The sequence below is a fragment of the Triturus cristatus genome, chromosome 10 (assembly GCF_964204655.1).
Source record: "Triturus cristatus chromosome 10, aTriCri1.1, whole genome shotgun sequence".
NCBI classification, from domain to species: domain Eukaryota; kingdom Metazoa; phylum Chordata; class Amphibia; order Caudata; family Salamandridae; genus Triturus; species Triturus cristatus.
Genome location: NC_140593.1, coordinates 861,008,766 through 861,026,163, shown reverse-complemented (window position 1 = coordinate 861,026,163; position 17,398 = coordinate 861,008,766). Strand labels below are relative to the sequence as shown.

At 53.3% G+C, this 17,398-nt stretch overlaps 1 protein-coding gene across 1 annotated transcript in view; it reads right to left on the bottom strand.

Moving 5' to 3' along the window:
• The window catches only part of KCNH2 (potassium voltage-gated channel subfamily H member 2), a 1,592,201-nt gene that overhangs the window by 825,748 nt on the left and 749,055 nt on the right, over positions 1-17,398 (bottom strand). The window contains exon 4 of the mRNA XM_085628486.1: positions 2,019-2,441. Coding sequence (XP_085484612.1) covers positions 2,019-2,441 — 423 coding nt within the window. The remainder of the gene's footprint in view (positions 1-2,018; positions 2,442-17,398) is intronic.

The window sequence follows — 17,398 nt, the reverse complement described above, 5'->3', positions numbered from 1 at the left end:
TTGTTCAGTGAGATCTGTGGCTGCCTGTTTGTAGTTCTCAGAGCGGTCTCTGCCTGCTGTACTTGTTCAGTGAGATCTGTGGCTGCCTGTTTGTAGTTCTCGGTGCAGTCTCTGCCTGCTGTACTTGTTTTGTGAGATCTCTGTCTGTCTGTTTGTAGTTCTCGGTGCGGTCTCTGCCTGCTGTTCTTGTTCTATGTGAGGTCTCTGTCTCTTTATAGATTGATATGACGTATCTACTTACTGCGTGAAGTCTCTGGATGCTTTGTGTGAGCAATGAGAGATCCCTGCCTCCTTTACTCCTTCTAAATTCTTTCTCGACCTTTCAAATTTACTCTATGTAACGATTTTTCCCTTCAGTCCTGCCAATTACCACGCATCAGGCATTAGACTAACGCATTTTAGTGTGGTGCTTCGCATCACCGCACTGAAATGCATTGTCACGCATTTGCATAGTGTCTATGCCTCATGAAGCACTGCCTAAAACTGTAATATTGTGGTGTGGTAGCTGGCAGCACACCGCCCATGCCTTGCGCACACTGCTCCTGCCGGTTTGGTGCTTGCAGCTGAGCTTAAGGCTGCAGCTGGCAGGCAGCTCAATGCTAAATTGTATCAGATTATTTCCGGTGGAGTTTCTCTCAGACAGCCTGACTTCATTGTCAGGCCCAATGGCTACCGCCGTCACAGCCAGGGCGGGACCGGTCAGATTAAGTTTACTTACCTTAACACGTCTGGCGCCGCAGGGGGGAGACGTCACATCCTGCTGGCGAAGACATGGAGTTTGTTATGGGAGAAAGCGGTGGCGCTTTAATCATGGTGCTCACAGAGCTGCCTCCGCCTGCTTCTCGCACTGGCCCAGGCTACCGCGTGCAGTCAAAAATCTAATGTGACCGACGCCGCAACTAATTCAATTACAGCCGAGCCTCACGTCACTGAGCAGTGACTGGCGATTGCAGCAGCTGCACAGGAGCAAAACGCAAAGAAAGAAAGAGGTAACGGTGTCTTATAGTCACCCCTTACTTAAACATTGTTGCTTCTGAAAGCCCTTACTGATGCCTTTGTTGGTGCTGCTCCATTGTGGGGTTCAGCGGGCAGAGTCTTTGGGATGTCTGAGGGCGTCAGGATGCCTGAAAGATGGCTCTGCACATAAAATGCATACTGTTGGTTCAACTATGGGGTGAGGGTATGAAGCAATAGCCAGCGTGAGGGTCTTGGGAATGCCAGAAATATGCAGAGGCGTTATGGCCAACGACCGGGTCTTCTTTTGACAGGTTGATCGTGGTGTCCTGCATGAGAGAGAGAGTCAGGAGGAACACTCACTGGACAGCAGTAGACTCCCCGAGGACAGCCCTGGACTAAGGAAGTGGGCGCTGCGGTGGGTCCCAGCCTGAACCTGCCTCTTAGAGTCCACCGCCGGCTCATGGTTCACATGCCTGCAATACTAAACCTCCTCACAGTGTATCTAGCCCCTTGCCATGGTCAAAACAGCTGTAGGTCCCAAGCTAGTACGGCCATGATTCTCGACACTCTGCATCGAAGGTCGGAGTGGCGCCTCTGCAGGCACAGTGTCTTGGGCCACATGGTGAATTTATAAGGCTGCGGGCAGACACGCCAGAAGCACATGTGCGAAAGCTCAAACGTCCACCACAAAGGTATGTGTCTATGGCCCAAACCAAGGTGGCATCCTTTTCATTTAACACACAAAAGGTTTGGCATTTCAGAGCAGCTGCAGTATTGCCTGCCTGCCGTCTGTTACTGAGGACTACAGTCACACAGTCTGTGTCCGGTTACTGCCCTTCTATTTCTGGTGCTTTGCAGCAGTTTAAAGATATTAATTAGAGTTTCTTCTGGCTCAAATGGGTGTAACTTCTGGTATTGATATGTTTCCCTCATCTTTGTTACTTGATTTTACTCGTGTGAAAGTGTCACTCATAGTCGTTGAAATGTCACTCATAATTACACTGAAATTATGAAAATGTCACACATAAGCAATCTGAAACCTTGGCAGCTATGTCCCTTACCTGTACTGGATTGCCAATTGCGGACCTTTTTGTCCAAGTCGCACTTCATGGCCTCAATGTCATCCACAGACGAGGCTCTCCTGACGCTGTAGCAGCTCTCGCGAGACCTGCTGCGAGTGAGGCTGCAATTGGAGAAGGACATGTCCAGGTTCAACCGGTCCTTGTCGTGCCGAGGGGTGGAGTGAATCATGGGGTCGACGGCCTGCTCAGCCTCCTCCTCGAGGTTCAGCAGCGCCTTCCGGTCTTCGGGCTGGGACCCTAGGCAGCTGTTCCGTGGAGTCATCTCCTCCATGGCCAAGGACTCACTACTTTGCTTTGAGAAGTCCACCACCACCGCCTCGGGGTCCTCCTGCCGCAAGGACTGCTTGCTGGCTGTGAGGGCCAGCAGGGCCGGCAGTTTCAGCTTGAAGGACTTCCCACGACCTGAGGGCGAAAAGGAGAGTCAGCGATGGGGCATCTTACAGGGTAACAAAAGAGCCTTCCGTGGTCTAGGTCACACTAGTCCCAAAAGGCACTATAGGCACAAAACATATTTCCCACTTAACACAATTGGAGTTCGGGGCCTCACTCCCTCATCCTCATAGAAGAAGCAGGACAGCATCTAAATAATGAATAAAACTACTGCCCCTGAATTTCCGCAGTATTTCCAAGTGGGTCAATGGCCTCTTGGTACGCAAAATTCAAGTGTACAAAGTAAGCAAATGCAGATCTTCCCAAACGCCAAACTAGGCGCTTGTACTTAATTTTCATTTACAGCAAAAACAGCCATACATTTCACCATCACCAAGATGTGCTGTCCACACAATGGACGCCACCATCAGCTTAACCTTCCTAGACCAAAAATGTATATGCCCAAATTTAACATTGCCCATAGCTACTGCCTATAGGATGCACTTAGAAATCTAAAATATTTTTTATGAAATACATTGGAAAAAATACGTCATGAGATCAGTAGAAGCACTAGTGACACCCTGTCTTTAAAAAACTTTGCTTACAGCACCACACCCTACAACACAGCACTGCCTGTGCATTTTGCATCTGAAAAGAAGGAGAAGCATAAGGACAAAACAATACTTTGATGAGTGTAGTGCCATCTAGCGTCAGAAGGTAACATCTACAACGTGTTTCATGTTAATCATAATTTCAACTGCAGATGAGTTTTGTGATCATGGTGTCACACTACTGGAAAATGCACATATTCTGTGCTTTAATTGCTATTAATGTTAGTAATATTGATAGAAACTGATAACTATATTTATTCTTGTTTTTTGAGGAAACAGGAGGGTCTGCGGGTCAATTTACATTGTGGTTACTGCAAACTTAATTTGTAAAAAAAAAAACATTAGTGCCAAGCGCTCATCAGGCGGACACTTCCGCTTGTACTGTCCATTGCCCCTGTCATCACTGCTAATGACGGTACTAAAACAACTACTAACCATCACACGACTACAGCTGTGAAAATTCTGACTATTCCAGGTCCGCGAAGCGATAAGAACGGCGTTGGCAGCAGGTGTTAATCACGTTTAATAATAAATGTTGTGCTCTTTAAATTGGGCAAACAGTGCCACCAGGTGGCAGACTGTCATAAGTAGCGGTGTTGACAGTTAAGTGCCGAAGCTGAGCGCCGCAAATCACCGACTCAAATTAAGCACTGCAATTACTTGAATGTTCCAAATGTAGAGCAACTACTAATGCCTTGATAATGTTAAGCTATGAGTTGTAGGGTGTTGTGGGTGAAATCTACACTGTACACTTTTAAGGTGAGACCCAAGTTAGTTGGCGGATTGGCTTTGGTTTACAAGAAGCTAGCACTAAATAATGTGAAAACATTGTGGATTACAAAAAGCTCACAAACAGGGTTGAAGCTAACAATAGAGCAACAGGTGCTCTGATGCATGTCCCGAGGGTGCGAGACCAATTTGCACCCCAATTATGGCTGTCTTTTACTACTCAAAAAGAGAAAAAAGAGTCCGGGCCACTGTTTTGTTTAGGGGCCAACTTTGCTACACCACTACCCGCACAGATAAGCACTGGGGTAAGTTGGCACGGGTAGGCAGTGTAAGAAGGCGGCATCCGTGGACATCATAAGAAGTAGGCACTGAGGAGCAGTGTGGACAATTAGCACTTATGGGCAATTGTGATTGGGAGGCAGGTGTACGAACTTTTGCAGGTGGACAGTGTGAAGTGTGTGCTCCAATGGTAAACATGTGAAGCTCGCTGCTAACACTGGGTATGCAGTGTAAAGGGCATGCATTTGGGGCACAATGAACAGTTTCACTGGGAGGACACATGAAACGTTTCTGCCGAGCAGTGCGAGCAGCTGGCATAAGTGGGTAATGAAATGTCCCAGCGTGCCTGGTACCGCATGGATCACGACCCGTGTGTGCTTCACGCCTTTAGCGAGCCTGTCGCCGGCTACAGCTTCGAGATACAGAGCAGCTGACAGGCAGAAGTTCTGTTTCCACCAAGGCTGACAGGGCCGCTAGAGCAATCCTCACTAAGAGATCCGGCTCCTGAAGGCTGCCGGGACGGAGGTGGCGCGGAGAATCCCTTCCAGAAAGGATTATTCCAAGGGTTTAGGACCGCCTGCCCAGCTGCTCTGCTGACAAGACCGAGGGAAGCTTGGCGGAAGGAGCAGCACCGGAAGGAGCTCCAGAGAAGCACACGTCATTTGGAATGTTGCCTGAGACTGAGAGGTGCTTGGAGAGACGGGCTTCTAACAGGCGGCAAGAGGAAACACCACTGTGGAGTTTGCAGTGAGTGTAATACTGCAGCCACCGCTGCCGTACAGCAGGTGCCGGACACACGTGGATGGCGCGTTGATGCTGCCTGTGGCGTGGCGCGGCCTAGGGTATTGCAGCCTAGTGTTGTAGGGGCCGCCTACGCTGGTGTGGACCCCCGTTACCTGCGCCGCAGCTGCAATGATGGACACCACACTGTGTACGGGTGTCGGCGCGTGACCGCCTGCGCAGGCCGCGCCCCTTTATTTTTATACTGAGGCGTACGCCACGTTCGTGGCGTACGCGTTGCGTAATGACATTGTGCGCTCTAGCGTCTAACGCTAGAGCGCTAATTGTAACATCCCTCCCCAACTTGGACAACAAAATAAACCAAAGTCCATAACAGTCACTCACTTGCGTGGCAGGCAAAGTCTTTAAGGCGGCTGCTGGGCGTGGGATTCGCTCTCAGACCATACCTGGCAGTGGCACGAGTGCCGAAGCTGGGTGGGTGGCTATTCGGGGCTTCACCTTCCGTGGGGGCATGATGGCTCTGCTCCGGGGCGCTGCAGGCCCCACTGGACGTCAGTCCTGGTCCCAACTCTGGGGTTGAGATATCTTCCTCCCCTCCGTCCAGTCCCCTCTGGTCGCGGTCGGTGGCCTCCGGAATGCGTTTGAACCACGAGATGTTCCTGGTGGTCAACTCCACCCCTCTTTCTGCTGTGACCATTGTACCCCGCCTCTGTGCCACAGTCCAACTGCCTGGTTCATACCGGGGTCTGAATTTTCCTCCTGGCCTTCTGTCCTTCACGAGGACGCTGTCCCCTGGTCTGATGTCGCGGTCTTGACTGCCTCTGGCTCGGCTTACTTGTCGGTTGCGGTGTGCTCGTCTTTGGAAAGCCTCCTCCGCTTCGAACGGTGGGGGCGCCCACCCTGGGACTGTGGGTAGCCCATCGCGGCGGGGCCCATTGAGCATGAGAGACCACGGGGCTTGTTTGGTGGAGCAGTGGGGCGTGCTCCGATTTTCTCCCAGGAATCGCTGGATTTCCCTCTCGGGGTCTAGTTGCTCCACGCCGGCTATTCGAATTACTTTATTCAGGGTCCTCATGAATCGCTCTACTTCTCCGTTGGCCTGTGGCCACTGAGGAGTGATTCGCCGATGTTGTACTCCCTGACGCTGAAGGAACTCCCGGAACTCATGACCGTGGAAGGGTGGCCCATTGTCACTCTTCACCTCCGAGGGGCGCCCGAACATGGCAAATACTTTCTCCAGCGCTGGTCCCACGAACATGAAAGCTGTAGACGGTAGGACTTCCACTATGGGATACTTCGAGAAGTTGTCCATGACCACCAGCGACACTTTTCCGTTTGGGAGGCTCCCGAAGTCTATACTAATCTTGTCCCACGGGTATCTTCCTGGTTCTTCTGTCACGATGGGGGCCTGAGGTTCCGGGCCGCTCGTCACCTGGCACGCGGCACAGCTCCTTACCACCTCGTCCACCATGCCATCTAGCCCCGGGAACCATATCTTCGCCCTCATCCGGGTCTTCATCTTCTCCGTCCCTTGATGGCCCTCGTGAGCAATTGTCGTGGCTTGACGGCGTAGTGCGGTGGGCATGACGATCCTAGACCCTCGCAGGACGACACCATCACGGGTCATGCTTAGTTCATTCCGCACTCGCCACATCTGCTGCAAGTCCTTCTTGTCCTCGTCTGCCCACGAGTTGGCGGTGTGCAGGAAATCAGCCCAGGACCCTTTTTGAAGAGCTCCCCGTGTCCTTGCCAGCACGGCGTCGTGCTCCCCAGCACGTATGATCTCTTGGATTGTTAGTATCCGCGGGCAAGTTAGAGCAACTAAGAGGTCGATGTGTGCTTCGGCTTCCTCTTCTTCTTCCTTCCCGACCGAGGACGTCACCCCCTTTTCCGGGTGTCGTGACAGAAAGTCTGCCGGGTTCTTCGCACCTGGCCGGTATGTCACCTCCATCTGGTATTGCTGTAGACCAATGGCCCACCTCTCGATCCTCGGGGGGGGTGGGGTGCTGTCCCTTTGAACAGGGGCACCAATGGCTGGTGGTCTGTCACCACAGTGAACGGGTGTCCGCAGACATATAGGTGGAAATGCCGGCAACCCCATCGGATAGCTAGTGCTTCGCGTTCAATCTGAGAATACCGCTGTTCAGTCGGGGTGAGCGCCTTGCTGGCGTATGCCAGGGTGGCCCATGTTCCTGGTTCTTGCTCTTGCGTAAGGACTGCGCCCAGTCCCACCGGGCTGGCGTCGACAAGTAGTTCTGTCTTCCTGGTCGGATCAAAGTACACCAGAGTGGCCTGGTCCAGGAGCGTGGTCTTGATCGCATGGAAGGCGTCTTCTTCCTCTTGCCCCCAGCGCCATAGGGCGTCTGCTTTCGTGAGGCGTCGGAGAGGTTCCGCCGTGGTGGCCAGGTTTGGGATGAACCGCCCACAGTACGTGGCCATCCCGAGAAAGCTGCGGACTTCCAACGCAGAAGTCGGTGGTGGGGCGTTCTTGATGGCCTGGGATTTTCTTGGATCTACTTGAATGCCATGGTTGGTAAACGTGTATCCGAAGAACTCGATGCTTTGTTGAAAGAACTGGCACTTCTCCTTGTGCAATGTGACTCCAAACTCTCTCAGCCTCATCAGTGTGGACCGGACTCGTCGGTAGTGTTCATCCACTGTTGTGGCGTGTATCAGTATGTCATCACTGACGTTTAGCACTCCCGGTAGTCCCTGCAAGATGTCTCTGATAGTGTTCTGAAATATTTCGGCCGCTGAAGAGATGCCAAAGTTGAGGCGTCGGTACCTGCGTAGCCCCAGATGCGTGCTGAACGTAGTGATATACCTGCTCTCTTCGGCCAGCGTTAGTTGGTGGTACCCCGCGTTGAGGTCCAGTTTGGAGAACCACCGTGCTCCGTTAAGGTCTGCGATTATGTCATCCATCGTGGGTGTGATGTGCCTCTCCCTTTTGATGGCCTTGTTGGGCAGCCTCATGTCGATGCACACTCGAATCTTGCCTGGTTGCCGGGGCTTTTCCGCTATCACCATGGGTGATACCCAGGGGGTGGGTCCGGTTACTGTCTCTATGACACCTTGCTCTTCCAACCTCCTCAGCTCCTCCTCTACCAGCGGGCGTAGGTGGAAAGGAATCCTCCTGTGTTTTAGCGCTGTGGGTGTGACCGAACGGTCAATGTGGAGCTTGACTGGTGGTCGTCGGATGTTCCCCAGACCAGTGAACAGCTCCGGAAACTGGTCCAGCAGGGTAGTCGTCTGGGATTCTTGCACCTTCCGGAGGAATGCGATCAACCCTAGGTCTTCGGCTGCGTGCCCGCTGAGGAGGGTGTCTGCCTCTTGATTGATCACATGTATGTCAATCGTTATCTCTGCGTCATCTGACTTCACCGGCACCGTCATCTTTCCTGCCAACGGCAGTGGTGTGTCACTTCCGTAGGCATAAATCTGGGCTTTTGACCGTCGGAGTTCCGGCTTGGGTCGGAGGCGATTGTATTGTTGCACTCCCATCACGGTGACTGACGCCCCTGTGTCGATCACTGCGTTTATCCGGGACCCAGCGACTAGGATGTCGCACCTCGGTTGTGGTCTTCTCGAGCTCTTGAGGGCTCTGGTGAATGAAATCAGGTATGTCTCCCCTTCGTCATCATCGGACTCCGTTGCATCTTCCTGCAGGGCCTGTGCTTGCTTGCGCCTTGGGTTGGTGGGGGAGGACAACGACAGCTGGGATAGTTGTCTCACCATGGCCTTCTCCGGCCTCTTTCCTCTCCGGTCTCGTTGCGTGGCTCGTTTGCGACAAACAGACGCAAAGTGGTTCATCACGCCGCAGTTGTCACACGCCTTTCCTTTCGCGGGGCACGTTCTGCCTCCGTGCTCATCATACCCGCAGTACCCGCACGGGGCTGCAGGCTTCTTTGCCGCCGGTCGGCGGGAAGCTCCACGCGACTGTATTGCGTCGGCCCGCTCTGTTTTGACCGTTACTCCTGATCCGGCGCCTCTTGTCAGCGCCATCTCCATCTCCTCTGCGCGGGCGTCGGATAGATCATGGGACCGTGCCAGCACTAGAATGTCCGCCATCGGGATGTTCGGTTGGCGGAGAATGAGTGTCCGTAGCTTTTTGCTGCGTATGCCGCATATTATCTGGGCTCTGATCTCCTCTTTGGCTCTATCACCCACGAGGTGCGTGTCTGCCAGCACCCTCAGTCGAGCGTGGAATGCATCCACCGACTCCCCTTCCTTTTGCCTCGCTTGGCGCAACTTGAAGTGTTCAAAATCCGGGTTCAACTGGGGGTCGAAATGCGCATTGAGGGCTCTCACGGCCGCGTCATAGTCGTCCGCGTTCCCTGTGTTGGGGAGGTGCTTGAATAGGAGATAGACTTCTTCCCCTGCATAGTGGAGTAGTAGGGACCTTTTCACGGTGCCATCCGTCTCCCTGGTGCCCGCAAAATAGTTGTCGAGTCGGCCAATCCACGTCTGCCAGCGTGGGGCGGCCGTGGCAGGGTCAGCAGCTTCACTAAACGGCGGCAGAACGCCGGACGCGGGGTGCAGTGGCACTGCCTGGGCGGGGCGCTCATCATCCCCCATGGCTCCCTGGGGCACAGCACAGCAGGAGGGACGGCAGCAGGCAGAGGAGGCCGCAGTGGCAGGAGATGCCCACACTTGGTGATGACAGAGTGCGTTAGGGTTCAGCCAGGGCACAGCAGGCAACTGGGGCAGGGGGCTTCAAGGCCCAGCCAGGACACAGCAGGGACACAGAGTCATACAGTTCAGTGGCAGGGATGTTCATCTGCCAGGATGGGCTGTGTTCGGTGCACACGTGCACTCACCGTTGGTCAGAGGGGCCCAGCTGCACTGCCCGCGTGAGACTGAGCCTGTTCCAGTCGGCCCGTCAGGAGCACGTGCGCGCGCGCGGGACTGCCGCGGAGTGCGTCATTCAGCTGTGGCACACGTGGTTTGATCCCATCCTCGTCGCCAGTGTTGTAGGGGCCGCCTACGCTGGTGTGGACCCCCGTTACCTGCGCCGCAGCTGCAATGATGGACACCACACTGTGTACGGGTGTCGGCGCGTGACCGCCTGCGCAGGCCGCGCCCCTTTATTTTTATACTGAGGCGTACGCCACGTTCGTGGCGTATGCGTTGCGTAATGACATTGTGCGCTCTAGCGTCTAACGCTAGAGCGCTAATTGTAACACCTTGCGCAGCGCAGAAATAATTACACGCCACTCTGGTTACTGCGTGTTACTGGAAGATCACGAGCGGTTTTCCGGCATTTATTTAACTCCTCGGGACGAGCCCGCCCCAAGGAGTGCGTGTGGTGCAACATTGTAGAAAAGAGCCCGGACGGCTCTCTACATCTCTCCTTTTCTTTAGTGTATGTCCATCACAGCCGGCATTCTCAGGGTGACGTACACACAAAGTCCTTGAACTTCTGACTCGGCACAGGGTCCGGGCAGGGACCATACTTCTGGCTCCAGGATTTGGAACAAGTCTCTGTTTTGAGCCGGAATGCCGGGTGACAATGTGTTGGTGACGCCTTGACTGGATTTCTCAGGGACAGCTGCCCCACTGCTCTCTCTCGGCACTTCCGGTGGAGTGACTGGGGGACTTGGTGAGCCCACCTCTTCTTGGTCCTGGTCACCACCGGGCTCAGCACACTCTGCAGCGTCTGCGGTACGCCCCGCAACTTTCTTGAAGCAAACAACATTCCGCTTAACTACCTGGTCTCCCCTCTGGGCGGACACCATGGTACCTTGAACTCGGACCACGGTCCACACCTCCGGCTCATAGGGTGTCCAAAAGTTCCACCCGGGGTATCTGTCCTTGATCACTACGTGGTCTCCTACGACTATTTGCGGCGCCTTGGCTTCTCTGGACACACTGTCCTTTTGATTGGTCTCCATCCGTCTTGCTTGTATGGCCACGTCGTCTCTCTCTGTAGGCTTCCAATTTGGATCTGCCGGGATGCTGTCTCTCGGGCCCTTTTGAACATCAGATGAGACGGAGCACAGCGGGTTGTACTGTGTGAAGTTTGTAAGCGTCCAGAAACTGGTTCAGTGCCGAATCCGCATCTTCTCCTTGATCCACGGCAATCCGCAAGGCTGGGTTGAGAGTCCGCATAAAACGTTCTACTTCACCGTTCGCCTGCGGCCAAAATGGGGTGATCCTCCGATGCTGGCTCGCTCTCTTCTCCATGTACTCCTGAAACTCCAGGCCTTGAAATGGGGGCCCGTTGTCTGATCGGATCTCATCCGGTAGGCCCACGAGTGCAAAGACCTTATCCAGGGCTCTTTTCACATGTGTGAATGCCGTTGATGCAACTACTTCTACAATTGGAAATTTTGAGAATGAATCCATCAGCACCAGGGTGTTGCGTCCATCTGGGAAGCTCCCAAAATCAATGCTAATCTTGGACCATGGAAGCTCACTCTGCTCTTCGGTGATGACGGGTGCCGGCGCGGGATCACTGCCGGTGATTGTGCAAGAGTGGCACTGTCGTACCTTGTCTTCCACCATGGTGTCCATTGCTGGGAACCATACTTTTCTCCGCAGACGTGCTTTGGTTTTTGCCATCCCTTGATGTCTGACGTGTGCCAACATCACTATCCTCTCTTGCAGTGCTCGTGGGATGACAATGACGTGTTCTCATAACACAACCCCATGTTCACCTTTGCTCAGCTCAATGCATACCCTCCAGAGTTGTTGTTGGGCGTGGCTATCTTCAGCATTGAGCGACTGGACTCCATCCAGAAAACGTGTCCAACCATTGCACATTAGGGCGCTCTTGACCCTGATCAGCGTTTCATCGGTGGCCGTGGCCTGCCCGATCTCCCTTGCTCACTTTGCCACTGGATTCAAGCAAGCCTGGCTGAAGACAGCTGAAATGCCAGAAACCGGTCCGAGGAAGCTTGTTTCCGGTCCAGGGAAGGCATGGCTTGGCAGTTTGGGCTGGACTGTTCCCATGAGGCACAGGGTCAGACTGATTTGCATATGGCCATGTCTGAACTGGGGTGGCAGAGTGGGCTAAAGAACGGTGATGGATCAAACCCAGATCTGTTGACTGGGTGTGAGTGTTTGATTGGTTCTGATGCTCCGTCCATCACCACCCCCTTTTGTACCGCTTTGTTCGCCATAAGTTGGCAGGGTATGCTCAGACGTGAGTCCCTTGCTCACTTTGCCACTGGATTCAAGCAAGCCTGGCTGAAGACAGCTGAAATGCCAGAAACCGGTTCCTAGGAAGCTTGTTTCTGGTCCAGGGAAGGCATGGCTTGGCAGTTTGGGCTGGACTGTTCCCATGAGGCACAGGGTCGGACTGATTTGCATATGGCCATGTCTGAACTGGGGTGGCAGAGTGGGCTAAAGAACGGTGATGGATCAAACTCAGATCTGTTGACTGGGTGTGAGTGTTTGATTGGTTCTGATGCTCCGTCCATCACCACCCCCTTTTGTACCGATCTCCTCCAGTGTCATCGCTTTGGGGCATGCCTTATAGGTGACAATCTTGACAAATGCTTCAGAGTATGCAACATCGGCAGGCGTGTGGTGGATGGCCAACGGCTCTGGGTGTCTGGACAGATAGTCAGTGGGATTTTGTGCACCTGGGCGGTAGACGACCTTGAAGTTGTATGCCTGCAGCTGCACCGCCCACCTCTCTATCCTTAGGGTTGCCAGTCGTGACGAACCTGCAAACAATGGGAGCAGCGGCTTGTGATCCGTTACGACATGGAACTCTTGTCTGTACAGGTACAAGTAGAAATGTTGGCACGCCTCCCGTTCTATCTGGGCATACCTTGTTTCGGTGTCCGAGAACGCCCGGCTGGCATAGGCGACCGGCACCCATGTTTCACACTTATGCTCTTGGAGAAGTACGGCCCCTAAACCAACCAGACAGGCATCCACGACCAGTTTGGTGTGTCGTCCTGGGTGAAAATACGCCACCACTGCTTTGTCCATCAGGGCTGCCTTGATGGTGTTGAAGGCCATGTTGGCTGCCGTAGTCCACTCCCACGGTTGATCACTCTGAGTGAGGGCCCGAAGGGGCTCAGAGAGGGAGGCTAGGTTCGGTATGAACTGGCCACAGTATGTGGCCATACCCAGGAAACTGCGGACCTCCGTGGGTGTCTTCGGTGTGCTGGCAGCACGGATAGCTATGGCCTTCTTGGGGTCTACTCGCAGCCTGTCGTGGGAGAAGATGTATCTGAAATGGTCTATGGACTCCTGATAAAAGGAACACTTTTCCTTTATTTAGGGTTAAACCACAGTCTTCCAGTCGCTGAAGTGTGGCCCGGAGAAGAGCATGGGGATCTTCCAGGGTGTTCGAGAACACGAGGATGTCATCACTCAGATTGATTACGCCTTGCAGGCCGGATAAGGCTTCCCTGATGGCATTTTGGAAAATCTCCACCGCCGACGACACCCCAAAGCTCAGTCTCTTGTACCTTCAGAGTCCCACCTGTGTAGAGAACGTGGTGATGTACCTACTCTCCGGCTCCAGCTCCAGCTGGTGGTATCCAGCGTTCAAGTTCAGTTTTGAAAACCACATGGCGCCATTCAGGTCCGCCACTATGTCATCCATGGTGAGCGTGAGGTGGCGCTCCCTCTTAACTGCTTGGTTGGGCAGTCTCATGTCCACGCATAGTCGAATGGCTCCGAGCTGTTTTGGTTTCGGGGCACGACCAGCGAAATACCCACGGGGTGAGGCCGGACACTCTCTCCATGCCATCGAGATCCTCAAGTTTCTTTAGTTCCGCCTCCACTTGAGGGCGGAGATTGAATGGCACCCTGCGATGTCTTAGGGCGATTGGTGTGACCGTGGTGTTGATGTGGAGTTTGACTCGCTTCCCCTTCAGCTTACCAAGACCCGTGAACAGTCTGTGAAAGTCTCACATGATGGCCTTGGCATGAGAGTCGTGTATCTGATTGGCGAAGAAGACGAGGCCCAAATCCTCTGCCATGTGACAGCTGATGAGGGTGCCCTTGTTACCTTCCATGATGTGAAAACATGCAGTCTCTGAGTGTTTCCCGCTCTTGATGGTGGCCTCGATGACTCCTCTGAGGGGAAGTGGACACGTCCCTCCATACGTGTATATCCTCGCTCTCGTGGGTGCGAGTGGGGGCCACGGAGACAACTGCTCATACTGGTTCGAGTCCATAACATTTACAGACGCCCCTGTGTCGATCAGCGCCCTCACAGTGGATCCTTCTATCTCCACTGAGCACATCGGTAGCAGCCGCCTGTGCTTGTCTGGTCGGCTGACAAAAGATATGACGCACATGTCATCTTCGTCATCTTCCAGGGCAAAACTGCGTCCTCGCTACGAGCTGGGTCTGTGGGCCGTCAAGGGATAGCTGGCGTAACTGCTGCGTTGCGCCCCTGGGTCTGGCATAGGCTTGTCTGGATCTGTTGCTCCTGGACACTTTGGCAAAGTGGTTGGGCTTCCTGCATCAGGAGCAGGTCTTCCCTTTTGCTCGGCACACTCCTGACGGCGGGTGTTCCATGCTGCAGTTGCCGCACCGACCCCTCGGTGGGTACCATGGCGTAGGGCAGCAGGTGTTGGGGCACCGCTGAATGGCCTCAACCCTCTCCTCTTTGATGGGTGTGAGCCTGGGAGCGTGAGATGCGGCAGAGCTTCTGTGTAGCACCGCCTCCATTTCTTCAGCTCGGGCGTCTGAGAGGTCATTGGACCAGGCCAGGACGAGAATCTCGTCTAAGGATATACCTGGTTGTCAGAGAATCTGTTTCCGCAACAGCACTGAATGGCTTGCCTGGATCACTTGCCTCCCTCTGATCGGTGAAGGCGCATGTGCTTGCCAGTTTGCGTAGTTGTGCGTAGAACATATCCACCGATTCAGAGTCTGCCAGAATTTGAATCGCTCGAAATCAGGGTTAAGTTGGGGGTCAAAATGCCTGTTGAGCGCCTCCACTGCCGCCTCGTAGTTGTCGTCCCTCCCGCATCAGGCAATGTTTCAAAGTGGTCATAAATCTCCGCGCCGCCATAGTAGATGAGCAACGACCTTTTCACTGTTCCATCAGTTTCTCTTGTTCCTCTGAAATAGTGGTTCAGGCGCCCTATCCATGCCTTCCAGCGCAGGGCAGCTGTGGCGGGGTAAGCGGTTTTGATGAAGGGAGGCAGCGGGGAGATGGCAGCGTGGCTGTACACATGCGGTGGAGCATTGACCCCTCCCTGTGGTCCACCCGCATCCACCTGCGGGCCTGTGGCACCTGCCTGGGCGTGCTCATTGCTCCCGAATTCGTGAGTGGCTGAGTGCTGGCCTTTTGGGGTTGAACGTTGTCCAATCTCTCACAGTCCTAGAATGCATCCCTCACTGGGCCCTTAGACCGTGCCAGCTGCATGAGGAAAAGGTGAGCTAAACCAGTCCTTAGCTCTTGGAAGTGGGGTGAGGCAGTCCACTTTGATTTCCCTTATTGCTTCCTTTTTTTTTTCCAGGTGTGGTTCTTGCAACAGCTCTAACCCTCCAGCTCCAGGCCTCAGCCAGCACAGGGGAGAGGCAGGGACAGCGGGGTCTTCCCGGGCTGATGAATTCCCTCAAACACTCACCCTCAGCCGCCAGCTGCAGTCACCGCAGGAGACCGGCAGTCTCGGCCCGCTCCCACGTGGCTTCAGGGAGCACATCTTTAGTCAGGTCAGGGCGTGGGGAGCTCACCAGGCGTCGCAGCCGCTGGGGAGTGGCCAGGCAGCAACTCTCTTCACACACGCCGGCTCCAGCACACGAGCAGCAGCGCTCCGATCATAGCAGCAGCGGGGTACAGCCCGGAGGGCCCGGAGTCAGGGCCGATGAAGGGCAACCACAGGGCCGTCATGGTGGGCACGCGAGCAGGCACCACAGCTCACCAGGCAGCAGAGCCTCGTCGGACGGTGTGGAGCACTGTCACGGGTCTCGCAGGTGAGGCGGAGGAGGCACCGGAGTTCGACCGGCCTTGCCACCAATGTGGTGCGTTGCGGCCTAGGGTATTTTGTCCTAGCCCATCGCAGAAATAATTACACGCCAATCTGGCTACTGCGTGTTTCTGGAAGACTACGAGCAGTCTTCTGGCGTTTATTTAACTCCTCGGGACGAGCCCACCCCAAGGAGTGCATGTGGTGCAACATTGTAGAGAAGAGCCCGGATGGCTCTCTACACTGCTGGCACCCGTCTGTGCACGATGCTGGTTCCTGCTTTATTACTCCCTGGCTGGCGCAGAACCCGGCCTATAGGACGCACAAGCGTGCATGAGGCACACATGCCAATACTTTACAAGAGAAAAGTGGGAGAGTTAAGAAATAATAATCAAGAGAATTAATTTTTCCTACTGAGGGCTGAATCGGGTCCGTCATGTATGGGTCTTGTAAGTGTGCTGTTGCAGGTTTGGATATCAGAAATGCAAATATAAATTTTTTTCCTTGTCAGTCAGGAGCAAGAAAGCTCTATGGCAGGCAGACGGAGCGTGACAAAATGCTGTGCACTGCCCCGCAAGAGCAGGTTCCTGGCAGCAGGGCCAGACTGGGAACTCAAAGCCCTGGAAAGTTTCATCAGACCAGCCCCCATAGGTTGAGTAGCTAGCAAGCCTGACCACTACAAGCAGGGTTTGGGGAGGGAGGTTATCCCCCAAGAAAAGTTAAGGAAAAATGGTGTATTCTAGAATACATTTATTCAATTGTATTAGTTTTTAAAGCATAGTAAATGAAAGGCTTGCAGTGCACCAGGATACAACAATCTTTTTGGGACCCTTCAATGGCTCCTTCACTATCACCCTCCAACAGTACCCCGCATCTCTCCATAGCCCCTCTCTCATGTTTTCATTTGTTTTATAGTGCTTTTCATATCAGATTATGGTGTCGGAGCGTTTTACATCAAACACACATCGAGACAATGAATAATATATGTGTAAGTCAGTGTATAGAAAATGTTACATAAGACCAAGAGACTACAAGGTGTAAGCATTTTTTTAGAGTGCTTGGGCTGGAGAAGCACAAACTCGGGATTCAAAACGTAACAGAGTGGCTAGGGTTACGTTTACTAATACAAATTTATTTATATCCTTTTTAGCAACATTAGGATAATGACAGACTGGAAAAAACATAACTTTCTAACCTATACCATGTAGTTTGCATGCATCCCTTTGATGGTAGTTCATAGTTCACTGTGCTAGATTACTATTGTAACATATGAAATGCACAGTTACAAAAGGATCTTTTGTGATAAAAGCAGTACCCCAAAGAGCTATGCACATAAAATACATTTTGTGATCTGCATGGTACACATTCTTTGCAGCAGGCCTATTAACCCTCTGCACTACTTTATAGATGTGTTAAAACTGCCAATAGACAAAACTCCAGCTCACTCCAGCAGGAAGATTAATCTCCAGAGATATCTTGACACATTTATTCTTGCTGATAGACAAAGAACTCTGCAGCCACTGCTTTAGAAACACAGGGAGACTGGAAACAAAAGTGAGTGCTGTGTTGCTTATGCTGGTCAGCTGATTTTGTTACTGGGAGCCGACAGTGCAGCACTGCAAAGCCAGCCAGTCCGGCTATACCTATCAGCGCATTCTCGGCGTCACACAAGACCAGTCACGGTAGGCAGAAGCCCACCGAGGAATCGGGCTTTTGCATGCAGGAATCGGTAGTCTCTTTTTTC